At 51.2% G+C, this 12612-nt stretch overlaps 1 protein-coding gene across 4 annotated transcripts in view; it reads right to left on the reverse strand.

Annotated features, from left to right (window-relative positions):
• Ppfia4 (PTPRF interacting protein alpha 4) overlaps window positions 1-12612 on the reverse strand; it is a 47542-nt gene that overhangs the window by 32634 nt on the left and 2296 nt on the right. For 2 of the 4 annotated variants that reach the window (XR_008217907.1, XM_052737002.1), the window contains exon 2: window positions 2356-2993. Coding sequence is in view for 1 of the 4 variants with exons in the window: in XM_052737002.1 (XP_052592962.1) it covers window positions 2356-2589 (234 nt within the window). In the remaining 3 variants the exon portion in view is untranslated. The remainder of the gene's footprint in view (window positions 1-2355; window positions 2994-12612) is intronic. The other 2 variants (XR_008217908.1, XR_008217909.1) reach the window with 2 other exon arrangements.

Raw genomic sequence — 12612 nt, forward strand, 5'->3', positions numbered from 1 at the left:
AGTTCCAGGCCCATCACATCGCACTAACTTGATGACATCATACCATCCCCCACCCAAAAAATAAACCTTCTCAGATGAGTAGCTGCACCCTGTGGCCACAGAGTCTAAACATACTGCAGAGGCTGGGCCCCACCCCTCCTCTGCAGCCCCCTTTAAACACCAAGAATTCAGAACCTCAGGAAGGATTCTCAAAGCAGTATCCCCTTGTCACTGAAGACCAGGCAAAGAGGACAGAAGGAAGGGCCAAGGGGCCAGAGAGCAGAGCAGGAGAAACTGAGGACTTCTCACCCTATTCCTTGATTCCTACCTTTCTATCAAGGCCACAGCCAAAGTGAAGGAAAGTTAAAGATTTCATTATCTGGAAGCTGAGGCCTGAGCCTGACGCTGCTTTGCCCCTCAGCTTACACACACACACACACACACACACACTCACACACACACACACACACACACACACACACACACACACCCCTAGAGAAAGGACTTGAAGGCATGCCTACACCTCATGATACCATCCCATCCCTAATGGGCTTTGATGCTCTCTCTCCTCTGCCCCAAGCTGGGCAGCTACCTTGTTTCCCTGCCCTAGGATGCTGTGCCCTCCCTTTCTAGCTCTGACTCATCAGATAGCCTCCTGTCAGGAGAACCCCCCCAAAGGACAATACTGTCCACAAAGTTGAGTACAAACTCCTCCTAGTTTTCAAACTTTTCTCTCATGGCTTTTTTCTGTGTACCCTAAGACCTAGGCCACCTGCGTGACTTACTGTTTCCAAACACCAACAAAACATCTAGGAACCACACCTTCACTGGGCAGGACTCCCTCGCCTTACACAGTCCAGCCCTCTGTCACCCCCTGGTGAGGTCACACTCCACTTCCAAAGTCCATCTGAACAGGGTTCGGCCTCCTCAGGGGCTTTCCAGACTCCCCAGTGGAAGCATCCCTCCCTGAAGACCATCAGATCCTTGTCAATCACTGTGGGTGAGACATAACTCCTCCCCTTACGAATCTTCAAATGTACAAGGTTGGGAAGACCTAGAATCAAATTTCAGCTCTCCTCCAGTTGCTATGCAACCTGTGTACATACATCACCCAGGGCTTGTAATGGGCCAGGTAGGAGGGGCCCATGTGCCCACCCCTCCTCTCTACCAGGGTCCATATTCTTAGACATAAACCATCACAAGACTCTGGGCTCCTAGGTTGAAACGCAGCAATCCAGGCCCATCCCTGGTTCTCCCTGAATTTGGAGAAAAGGCCTGCAGCTGAGGCTCAGGTTCTCTGGTGTCTCGGGGCTGCCTCCCCTAATCCAAGCAGCACCTCCACTGGCTCAGGGTGGCCTGTGCAATGTATCCAAACCCATCTCTGTCCTGAGAAGAAGTGGAGAAGGCAGAGTGGCCAGGTAGACTCCATAAGTACTGTACGTACAGACAGACAAACCCCAGCCTCCCTGGACCTAGCGACCTGACAGACCACACCTTCTCTCACAAGCTGTAAGAGAACTCATGTTCCTGTTCCTGTCTCCAGCCTCTATGCATCCCCACCCCACCCCACCCCACCCCCAGAATATCCACCCAATGGGTACTAGGCAGGAGGCAATTCAGATTTCCAGAGCCCATGTGGTGAAGTGGAAATAAAACAGAGAACAAGACAATGTCTTGGGGGTTCGGGGGTACACCACCCTCCCACTGCTACTTACTACCTGCATAGCAATATGCAACTGACTGACCCCCCTAGGCTTCGGTTTCATCATTGGGAGAACACAGTGACAGTGCTAACAGCACCAGCTTCGTCGTGAGACTCGGCTGAGATCATCTCTGCAGAACGCCTAGCCCACAGAAGGCGCACAATAAAGGGTGACTGAGTTTTAGCTACTGGAGGTGTTGCTGAGGACCAGGAAATGGGATGCAAGACACCTGGCTTCGAGGTTCAGCTCGACCTATAATTATCCGTGTGATGATAAGAGGTCTTGTTTGCATCTGCGCAGGAGGGAGAGTGGAAAAGATAGTCTCTAAGGCTTCTCCCCTCTCTACTTTCCTTGATTCCCTCCCGCTCCGGAAAACTCCTGGTCTCTGGTGAGACGTGGTTAGAAATGAGGGTTCTTTCCAGTCTAGGGCGCCACCTACTGGTGGTCTGGGCCCCTACTGTTGGCGGTCACGGCAGGATTTTCTATCTGCATTCATTGCTCCGGGTAAAGCCGATCTAGACAGTGGCACTTGGAAGGGAAAGGGTTTACGTAGGGACATGGAGATGAAAACACTCTGCGGACTCCACTATCTGATAATGCAAATTGATGAGGGATTGAAGGCCCAAAGGTGTTGAATTCAAAGGAACTGGGGAAGGAGAGTCTGTATCCTTACCTGGGGGAGGGCAGAGTTCAGGTGGCGCTGGAGCTGGTCTCGCTCGTGAAGGGCATCCTGGAGCCGGCTCTGTGTGGCTACCAAAGTTTCCTGACTCTCCCGAAGGGACTCCAGCAACTTCTCTCGCTCGTCCAGCATGTTCACCATCAGCTGCTCAAAGTTGGCGTCGGCATCGGCACCGTGGGGGGGGCCCAGGGGGTCCCCCTCATTGATTGTGGGCATCACCTCACACATGATGGGGATGGACAGAGCCTTCTCAGCGTCAGGTCAGGGGGTGGGGAGAACTCACGGGGTTGGCACCTGCAGAAGGACCCAGGGCATGGGTCTCAGAACAAGCAGTGCCAGGCAAGTAGACAGGTGGGTAGGGGCTTCTCCCATGGCATCAGTTGCTCTTGCTCTGAAAGAAGCCTGGGGCCCGCAGTGTCCCTGTGGAATGGAGCCAGAAGGCCTGGCTTAACCTTTCAGGGCTGGGTCTGGGTGCCCTGTGTCCCCACACAAGCGGGAGGCATCGGCGTGTGGCCATGACAGGCTGGGCGAGCCGGGCTGGGCGGCAGCCCTTGTCTTAGACTGAGCACCAGAGCTTGGCAGAATCCCAGCTGGGTCTAGCAACACCCATGGTTTCTGGAGGGCGGTGTGGTCTGTGGGAGAAGAGAGTGCTGTGAGGACCAGCCAAAGAGAGAAGGGCATCGGGGGAGGGGCAGGGGAGGCAGGCCCCGAACCAGAGTGGGAGAGAGTGGGAGTGTTGGCACATACCCCCTCTCGGGGCTTACTCACCTTGGTGGCACCTCATTAGTTTTCCCAAAGAATGCACATGCCTCCTGCCTAGCCTCTGTGCCTGCAGCCCCTGCCCCCCACCCCTGCAGCTGTCAGAAGTGCAGCCGCAGTGGTTCCCCACCCACGTGGCTTGCTGGCCAAATATAGAAATGATTCAGTCAGCGGTAGGGGAGCAGCCGGCAGGCTGCCCAGAGTCCTCCTGAGACCTGAAGGTGGGAGGAGAGGAAATGGGGTCTCTGCACGCCCCCCCCCCCCATAGCCTTCTCTCTCACATTCCAGCCAAGGCAGGTTCCAGAAGGGGTTAAAGGGCTTAGAGGATGGGAGTCCCACCGAGGCTGGACTCCCATGATATGGCTGAAGTCTTAGAGAGGCACAGCCTGGGCACTGGGGCAGGCAGAGAGCCCTGACCTGCTAGGATGCCCATAATTCAGGGATGAGGCTGGCTTGTCATTGCCCACTTCTGAAGTCTGCCAAGGAGAATTTGTGCAAACCAAGTAGATTCACAGCCTCCACCTCTTATTTGGAGACCAAACAACAAAGAACCCCAGGTCTATATGGGGGTGGGAATGAAAGTGGTGCTTCCAGAGGGAGACCTGTGTGAGGCGGCCTACTCAGAGGAATCTACTCCCTTGGTATAGGTAACTTCCCACTGCTGGTGCTACCAGCCACCTCATGAGCATATGCACAGCCTAGGGACCCAGTAGTCACAGCAAAGGACGGCTGGATATGGAAGTCGGGATACACCTGGGAATTTCTCGGCCTACCATCAGTTTTCAACCTCCCTGGCCAGGGTTAGGCCCACCGGCTTCATCAGTTCTCAGAGGGAGTATCTTCAGGTGGCCCTCTGGAGGAGAACGCCAAAACCACATAAAGGTCCCAACACAACGATGGGTAGTACCCTGGAGACCTACATAAGTGGTACTGTCCTTCCTGCCTTACCCCTTCTAGAGACATAGGGGCAGCCTATGCACATTTTAACAGGTAAAGATAGGCAGCTTGGAGGGTCAAGATCCAGTATGAGGGAGAGGTGAGACACGGGCTTCTGGCAGAGCTGAGTCCAACAGGAAAATAGAGTCCTAATAAAATAGGCAAAAATGGGGGACTAGTGAGGAGGAGACAGAGGAGCAGCTAGAAAACCCCAGAGCTCACAGCTATTTCCAGAGGAGCCACAGCTCAAGCCGGCACCACACGCACACGCACACGAAGGCGGGGGTGAGGAGCAGACAAGGGAACAAGGAGAGACCTAGGATGGACACACACACACACACACACACACACACACACACACACGCGCACGCGCACGCGCACGCGCACGCGCACGCGCACACGCACACGAAGGCGGGGGTGAGGAGCAGACAAGGGAACAAAGAGAGACCTAGGATGGACACACACACACACACACACACACACACACACACACACACACGCACGCGCGCGCGCACATCCTCCCAGACGGAGAAATAGACATGAACTCTTCTCTTGGGGACCCTTTCCGCCAGCTGAACCAAGGTGGAAAGTTGTGGCCAGGTAGCCCAGGCTCCCTCCCCACCCCAGAGCAGCTGGGAAGACAGGAGATGGACTGCCTGCCACTCCACTCTCATAAGCTGCCCTCTGGGATGCTAACAACAGCAATTTCTCCCACCCCGTGTTTCAGAGTCCCTTCACCCTGAGTGTTCCAGGCTGTGAGACCGAAAGTCCCAGGGCCCCATCTTCCCTCTCCAAACACATCAACAGCAGATTCACATTCTCTCTGCAGCACCACACCACCTCTTAATTTTATTTTTTCCCAAGTTTTTTCGGAAAGCTTGAAAGAGGGGAGAAGGCTGGGCCAAGGCCCCTTGTGTAGAAGTGGTCCTGTGGACAAGAGCAGTGTGGAGCTTGGGGTGTGGCTCAGTGGCACAGGGCTTACCTACTATGCACAAGGTCCTGGCCTTGGTCACTAGAGGGGGACAGAGGGGAAAGAAAGGAAAAGAAATGTGGGGAGAAGGAGAATATTCTCAGAAACGCTCGGCACCCTGCAGATGGCTGCAGGGCCAGATTCCCAGGGATCCTTCACTACAGCACAAAGAACTCTAGCGCCAGGCCTTAGGAAACCAGGGTGAGTCCAGCTGCATGAACTTGGCCATGGTACCACTCCTGAGGCCTGGGCTGTAAGAAGGAGCCTGCAGCCCTTGTTTTGTCTGGCTTTGGGGAGAAAGCACCCTACCATGTCAGAGAAGGAACTGCCTTCATATTGGGCTAAGGAAAGCCTGGGTGTTTGCGAAGCTCCTTCTGTTCACGGCCATGTCACATGATGGCACCCCATCTCATCTGGCAAGTTTCTTTTAAGAATGATGCTCGAGTTCCCAGCAGAGATCAGGGTGACCAGTGTAAGGTGCTGGCTATTTGGTGCAACCCAGCCTCCCCCAATCCTCTCGGCCACTCTGACAACTGACAAGCCGACTTGGGAGCCAAGAGCCTTTTCCCAGCCTCCCTGCACACCAGGCGCCAGGTGGTGCCTCCACTTCCTCTGGTGAAATGGCACCTAGAGCTGGCTGGAGATGAGCCCAGAGACAGGTGCCAGGCAGGAAGCCCTGGAGGACCATGAAGGACCTCCTGCCCACCCCAATCATTACACCGTGGGTAGGCAGAAGAAACTTTAGACAAGCCACATGGGGGACCCCTGGCTTCTCTGGCTCCGCAGCCAGCTTTATATAGTGCAATTATCATCTCAGCCTAGCAGAAGCTGCAACTCCCAAACTCACAGGTCTTGATTCAGAAGAGAAAGTGCCAGTCCCCAAAGCCAGCATTTGCAAGGGGCTTTGCCAGGAAGGGTGTGGGGCGGGCTGTGAACAGCAGAAGAAGGCTCAAGAGTGAGTGGGTGTGAATGTGTGCTGAGGAGGGAGGGGTGCCTGGAAAGTAGGCCTCTGGCTTCGGAAACATAAAAGGCAATCTCTGAGGCATCTTTAGCTTCCCCAAAGTCACCCCCCATTTTCCCCTAACAAACAGGAGGGGTGGACACTCCAGTCTGATGCTCTGGCTGGCTCTGGATTCACACAGGCCTGGCTCCCTACTGCCCTACCAGATGGCAGGCCCCACCACTTGCCTAGCTTAGCAAAGAAGACAGCAAAGCTGATCGAACTATGCTCATGCCTGAGTAGACCATGAGCTGGCTGAAGAAGGAGCATCAGGGCAGGAGCTTCTTCAAAGCCAGCAGGACAAGAGGAGGGTCTTACACACCCTAGACTGGCGGGGGGGGGGGGGGGGTGAGTCTAAGGACATGGAAGTGGTGACCCAGAAAAATGACGACAATGGCTGCCACAATGATGTGTAGGCATTTATCACATGCTAGAATGATGTTACTTTCATCCTCACAGTTCCTTACAAGGAAGACACAATCCCTCTACCCATGTCTCAGATATAACTGGGACTTGGGTCATATAAGTAAGCCCCCACAGACAAAAGGGAAAATCAGGACTAGAGGTGGAGCTAACACCAAAGGGGGGCAGGTCTTTCAGGCATCTTGCAGTCCCTGAGAACGCCCTGTCTCACACCCCTCAGGGTAACAGGTGACCTGTGAGGAACTAGCTCAGGCCCTTCCTCTGACATTGTCCTCAAGCCTGGGGAGGGTCTGCGCCATCACGCTCACAAAGGTGGTCATTTCCCTACTAGCGTGACCTGTTCCCCAGAGCCCCACCCACGCACTCAAATCACTTCCTCCTGCCTCAGCTGACTCCACACAGAATTATAAGTCTTTCCTTATGTCACCCACCACCAACTCACTTGCACGCTCTAATCACACTTGTTTTTCCCCCAGTCCTGGAATCCCTTAGCCCCAGTGGCACCAACCATGCCACTGCTCATGCCCTCAGACTGCTCACCTGTCCTTCTTTCTCAGCCAGAGCGTCTCCTCCTCCTCCACTCTTCATCACCCCCAGGACCTTGCCTGGCCTGCCTCTTCTAATGAACTTGGATTGTCCAAGCTCATCCCACACTTCATCCATGGAGCCTTGTCTGATCCACTCCCAAAGGGGAGGGCTGCCCCTTAGAGACCTATACTTTTGCGTGTTTGTTTGTTTTTGTTTTTCGAGACAGGGTTTCTCTGTGTAGCTTTGGAGCCTGTCCTGGAACTCACTCTGTAGACCAGGCTAACCTCGAACTCACAGAGATCCACCTGCCTCTGCCTCCTGAGTACCGGGATTAAAGGCGTGCGCCACAACCGCCCGACTGAAGACCTATACTTATACCTCCTTCTGGCACTGGCCTTCCTTTACATCATCTAGCTCGGTAGACCCTACATAAGAACCCTAGGCAGTTTTGGAAGCTCTAACAGCAAGCCTTCATGGGAAAGAAACTGAGCACACATGTGGGATAATTGGAGGGATTTCTAGAAGTTCATTCCTGATAGACTTCAAGGAAATCCAGGGAGGAAATCCTGGCCCAGAATTATGGTCATTTACCTCGCCCTCTGAAAGTTACAATCTTCCACCAGCACCCTGGGGCCACTCCTCTCTTAAAAGGCAGACTCTGGCCAGGCGGTGGTGGCATACGCCTTTAATCCCAGCACTCGGGAGGCAGAGCCAGGCGGATCTCTGTGAGTTCGAGGCCAGCCTGGACTACCAAGTGAGTTCCAGGAAAGGCGCAAAGCTACACAGAGAAACCCTGTCTCGAAAAGAAAAAAAAAAAACGGAAAAAAAAAAAAAAAAAAAAGGCAGACTCTGGAGCAGGCTGTTCATGTGACCCTGAGAAGATACTTACTCTCTCCAAGCTTCAGTCTCCCTCTCTGAGATGGAAGTGGTAGCTAGCAGCCCCCACTTCAGACAGCTGTCAAAGAATCACAGGTCACCATCCCGGAAGTGTGGACACCATTTCCTAGCCACACAAACTCTGTGTTAACTCTCAACACCAAAGGCTCCTGGAGCCCTCAAGGATGAGCACACCAGAAAATCAATCTGACTTCAGGAAGCCATTCCCAGAGAATTAAAGTCTCGGACAAGATTTACTTGGGAGTTGCTAGTAGCCTGACATAAACTCTTCAGACGTGTCCAGTCCTCTGCACCTCCTACAAGACCAGCAGGGAATTCTTGCCTCTGCATTTCTGGTTTCTAAGTCTGACAAAGAAAGGACATGATACACAACACTTCAGGGATCCCACAGGTTGTCAAGAGGCTCATGGGAGACAATGGTTCTGAAAGGGTATCAAAGGTGATCAAAGTACAAGTTGGCACCAGCTGCCAGCCTCAGCACTCAGTCCTCCCTAATACCTGGCATTTCAGGTGGGCACAGGAGGAGGCACTGGCTTACCCAACAGGTTCCCCTAGGCCAGAATCTCTGAAGTCCAACTTTCTAGTTACTCCCTAAGAAGACGGCTGTGGGCCACTTCTTCCCAAGGGAGTTCAATTCACCTGTGAGCACACAACATACTGTCCAATCTACACCCTTCTTGACAGTGAAGGGAGGTACTGCAACAGCCACACCGGGACACTGGTAGAAACCAGTTCTACCCCGGGCACACCTGTCAGCTTGGTTCCTCCTCTGGGACACTCACTTCCAGGGGTCACAACTCTCTAACTGCAAAGGTTGTAGACTGGACACTCTGGCAGTGCTTCCAAGGGCAGGCATGGTGGAAGTGGTGTGACCAACTCAGAGGGCTCTAAACTCTCTTTTATTTCTCTGTTTAAATTCTATTTGTTGTATGTGTGCATATGTGAGGCCGGGTGAGTGTATGCCATAGCGTGCATGTGGAGGTCAAGGGAAACTCTCAGGAGTCAGGCCTCTCCTTCCACTGTGGGGTCCAGGGCTCAATCTCAGGCTGTCAAATCTTCATGGAAGGCACCTTTAACCACTGTGCCATCTCACCCGCCCACAAGACCCCTTTTCTTACTTCAATCTCATTGATTACAAACCTGTCCTTTTACAGGACACTGATCAAGGTTCCATTTGTATTAAAGAGATGTTAGTCTAAAAACTGATTTGACAATTCCTGGTTTAAGGACTGTCTATTAAGATACAAAATACAATCCTCCTGTTTTGCTAAAATAAAGTTTGAGCCAGAGAACTGGAACATCAGTGCAATAGAATGATAGACCTGGGACAGTCACAAAGCTAACGCTGGGCTCTGTCAACCATTTCCCACATTCCGGACATCTCACAGAGATGGTATATCACCCAAGCCAAGACATAAGGCAGCAGCACTGAACACAGCCCTCAGCTTCTCCATCTATTCACGAGGACAATCATCCTAGGCATCTCCTACTACTCAGAGTCATCCGTTGAAACAAGTGTTCTCAAATAGTTTTCCAAAGAAGAAACAAAGCAATGGGTATGGTATATTTGGAAAATAAAAATCTCTCAAAGCCAGGGATCTGTGTGGGACAAATGTTCAACAGGGTTCTCTGGCATGGGAAAAAAATAAATGCTCAGAAGTCGCTGCATTAGTGAGTCAGTCTTCAGATTAAGGGGCTATCACATTGCAGCAATCAGTCCTGGTCAGAGTGCTGACAGGTGTCAGGGGGAAGCATCAGGATATAGAACCACTGAGAAATGCAAGCATTGTAAAAAGGGGCGTGTATGTGTGTGTGTGTGTGTGTGTGTGTGGTCAAAAACAGCATGCGTACGAGTGTTTATGAAACAGAGAATGAGGGGGTCATGTGTCTTTATGAAGTCAAATATGTGAGCGTGTAGTCCTGAGAATGCTTGGTATCTATGTGTAGCCATGGAAGACTTAGGAAGAGGATGAGAATGGGGTAAGAGTATGGTCATGAAGCTAGGCATGGTGGCGCACACCTTTAATCCCAGCACTCAGGAAGCAGAGGCAGGCAGATCTCTGTGAGTTCGAGGCCAACCTGTTCTACAGAGCGAGTTCCAGGACAGCCAGGGCTACATAGAGAAACCCTGTCTCGAGGGGGAGAGAGAGAGAGAGAGAGAGAGAGAGAGAGAGAGAGAGAGAGAGAATGGTCATGACAATCAGGGCCTGAGTGTGTACATGAAAGCCAGTGAGTGTATAAACATTTCATAAACCTAAACAGTGAGTCATAGACATGTGTGGTTATAATTCTGTGTCAAGCTCATGACTATACATGATGGTGTGTGAGCATGTGCACAGTCATGAGAATGAGTGTGTGTGGTAAAGACAGGCATATACATCTAGGAAGCAAGAAATCTTTATACTCCTAAAAGCACAGTGGGACCATGAAAGCTCATGTGTATGTGTGGGATCATGAAAGTGCACTGTTGGTCATGAAAGAGTCGAAGTGAACCTATGTGACAATATCTGAGAGAGAAAAGAGAGAGGAATGGGGATGAAAAAATAAACAACTCTCTTTGTTCCCAGTATTCTGCCCCTCATAGGGCCAAAAGATTTAGACATACTACCCTGGTCTTGTGTGAGCTGAGATCATAGGATTGGGCCCAACCCTCCCTTCGATTACCTCACTCTATTAGGGATGCACTGCAGGGTCTCCCAGCACAGGTCTCTATGTCCATGAGAGAAGGCTGGGTTCACTCCAGGTCATCTCTCAGAATGTCAATTAGCACAGAGCAGCCCTACCCAATCTCAGACAGCCAGGCTTCCCAACTGTCCACTCTCAGCCCTACTCTTCTAAGCCAAACATGGAAAAGTGTTCTTTCGAAGCAACCACCATGATCCATTGTACCTATCACCTTCGGCCCAACCACCACCACCCCACCTACCTGTAGTTTCACATTCCCATCCTGTGGGCCCTTCACATCTTACTTAGGAATAAGGAGCTCAGTATCACATGAAGGGACTTTCATTATTCTGTGGAAGTTTTTCTAAAAGTGAATGGAAACCTATTTCCCCTCTGAAAAGACAACTGTCTTTCCATGGCCATGGAGGCACATCAGAGATGCACAGAACTGCACATCTGCAACTCTAGCACTTGAGTTTGGGGGCAGAAATAAATTCAAGGTCATCCTCAACTATACAGCAAGTTTGAGGCCAGCCTGTGCTACATGGAACGCTATTGAGCACTCATAATTTATGAGACTTCAACTCATTGGCTGGGCAAGACAGCAACAAGAGCCTCTAAATACAAACTACCTACTTCATCTGACAATTAAAAAGTTATTTCAAAGTTGGGCACGGTGGCACACACCAGCACATACCAGCACTCAGGAGACAGTTTCAGGTGGATCTCTGTGAGTTTGAGGCTAGCCTGGTCTAAATAGTGAGGTCCAGGACAGCCAGAGCTATGTAGAGAGGCCTTGTCATAAATAAATAAACAAACAAATAAATAAATATGGATGGATGGATGCATGCATACATTTCAGGAGGATGGAGAGATGGCTCAGTGGTTAAAAACATTGGCTGCTCTTCCAGAGGACCCAAGGTTTGAGTACCAGCATCCACATGTGGCTAACAACTGTCTGTAACTCCAGTTCTGGTGGATCCAATGCCTTCTGCTCCCACAGGCACCAGGGACACACCTGGTACAGTCATACTTACAAGCAAGGCACCCATACACATTGAATTAAAAATTTTAAAACTTTAGAAAAATATTTGAGTGCTTTTTTAAATTGCCATACAATAACATGTCACATAGTTCTATAATTAATAAAATATGTATATATAAGATGCACTAAATCTATACATTTGTTGTATCATTCAAGGTCATAAACCTAAACCTAAATACTCTGCTTTATAACAGATTTAAGGATTTCCATGTTATCTACTGCCAATTCACCCAACGGAATGCAACAATATGGTACTGCGTCCAGCACTTCTCTGCTGCAGGTTAAATATCTTAATTGCAAGGAGGTCCTGCTTCATAGAACCCAGGGGACCAGAAGACCAAGGACTTCAATTCAATTCAATACTCACTCGAAGAGCACTGTTACAGATAGAGAAATCTTGTAAGATATATCTTTTGGGAAGAATATCTGTACAGAGCAGCATTTGACCAGCCTCTGGTCTAGCCTGGGGTCAGTGCTAAGCGCCACCTGGAATATGAGCAACTGAAGCTCTCAGAGGAAGTGACCCCAAGCCAAGGCCTCTCAGTGCCCAATTGAAAGACACATAGCTGCCCTGTGCTAGAACTGACTTCTCCTGGGAGAGCAGAAAACACTTGAAGGAAGCCCCCATGCTATAGGACCTCAGCCCATCTGCAATGCGAGTACTAACCCAGGCAGCAGTCCCGTTTGTGTGGTGAGGCAGCAGCCAGGAGTGGACAGAAGGAAAGTCTTTAGTGCCTGCCAGCCTCCAGTCTCACATAACCCTCCCTTAGAGCCCCTCGGCCCACCACTGTCTCCTCCGCCAGCTCTACCTCATTGACATTCTCAGCTCGGTAAGGCCCCTTCCCACTCCAGCAATACAGAGTCCTTCTTAGACTGCAGAATTCAGACGGGTCGTGGTCCTGGGTCCTCAGCGTAGGACCACAGCCCCTCGCTCAGAGTGTCCTGTCTGTTGGTCATCCCAAGTGCCACACTCCTGTGAGCCAGCATCGTATGCCCTCCAGAGCTAATTATAGGTCAGTGAGCTAGCAG

Source organism: Peromyscus californicus, unplaced genomic scaffold (genome assembly GCF_007827085.1).
Source record: "Peromyscus californicus insignis strain IS unplaced genomic scaffold, ASM782708v3 Scaffold_14__1_contigs__length_90479793_seg_2, whole genome shotgun sequence".
Lineage (NCBI taxonomy): Eukaryota > Metazoa > Chordata > Mammalia > Rodentia > Cricetidae > Peromyscus > Peromyscus californicus.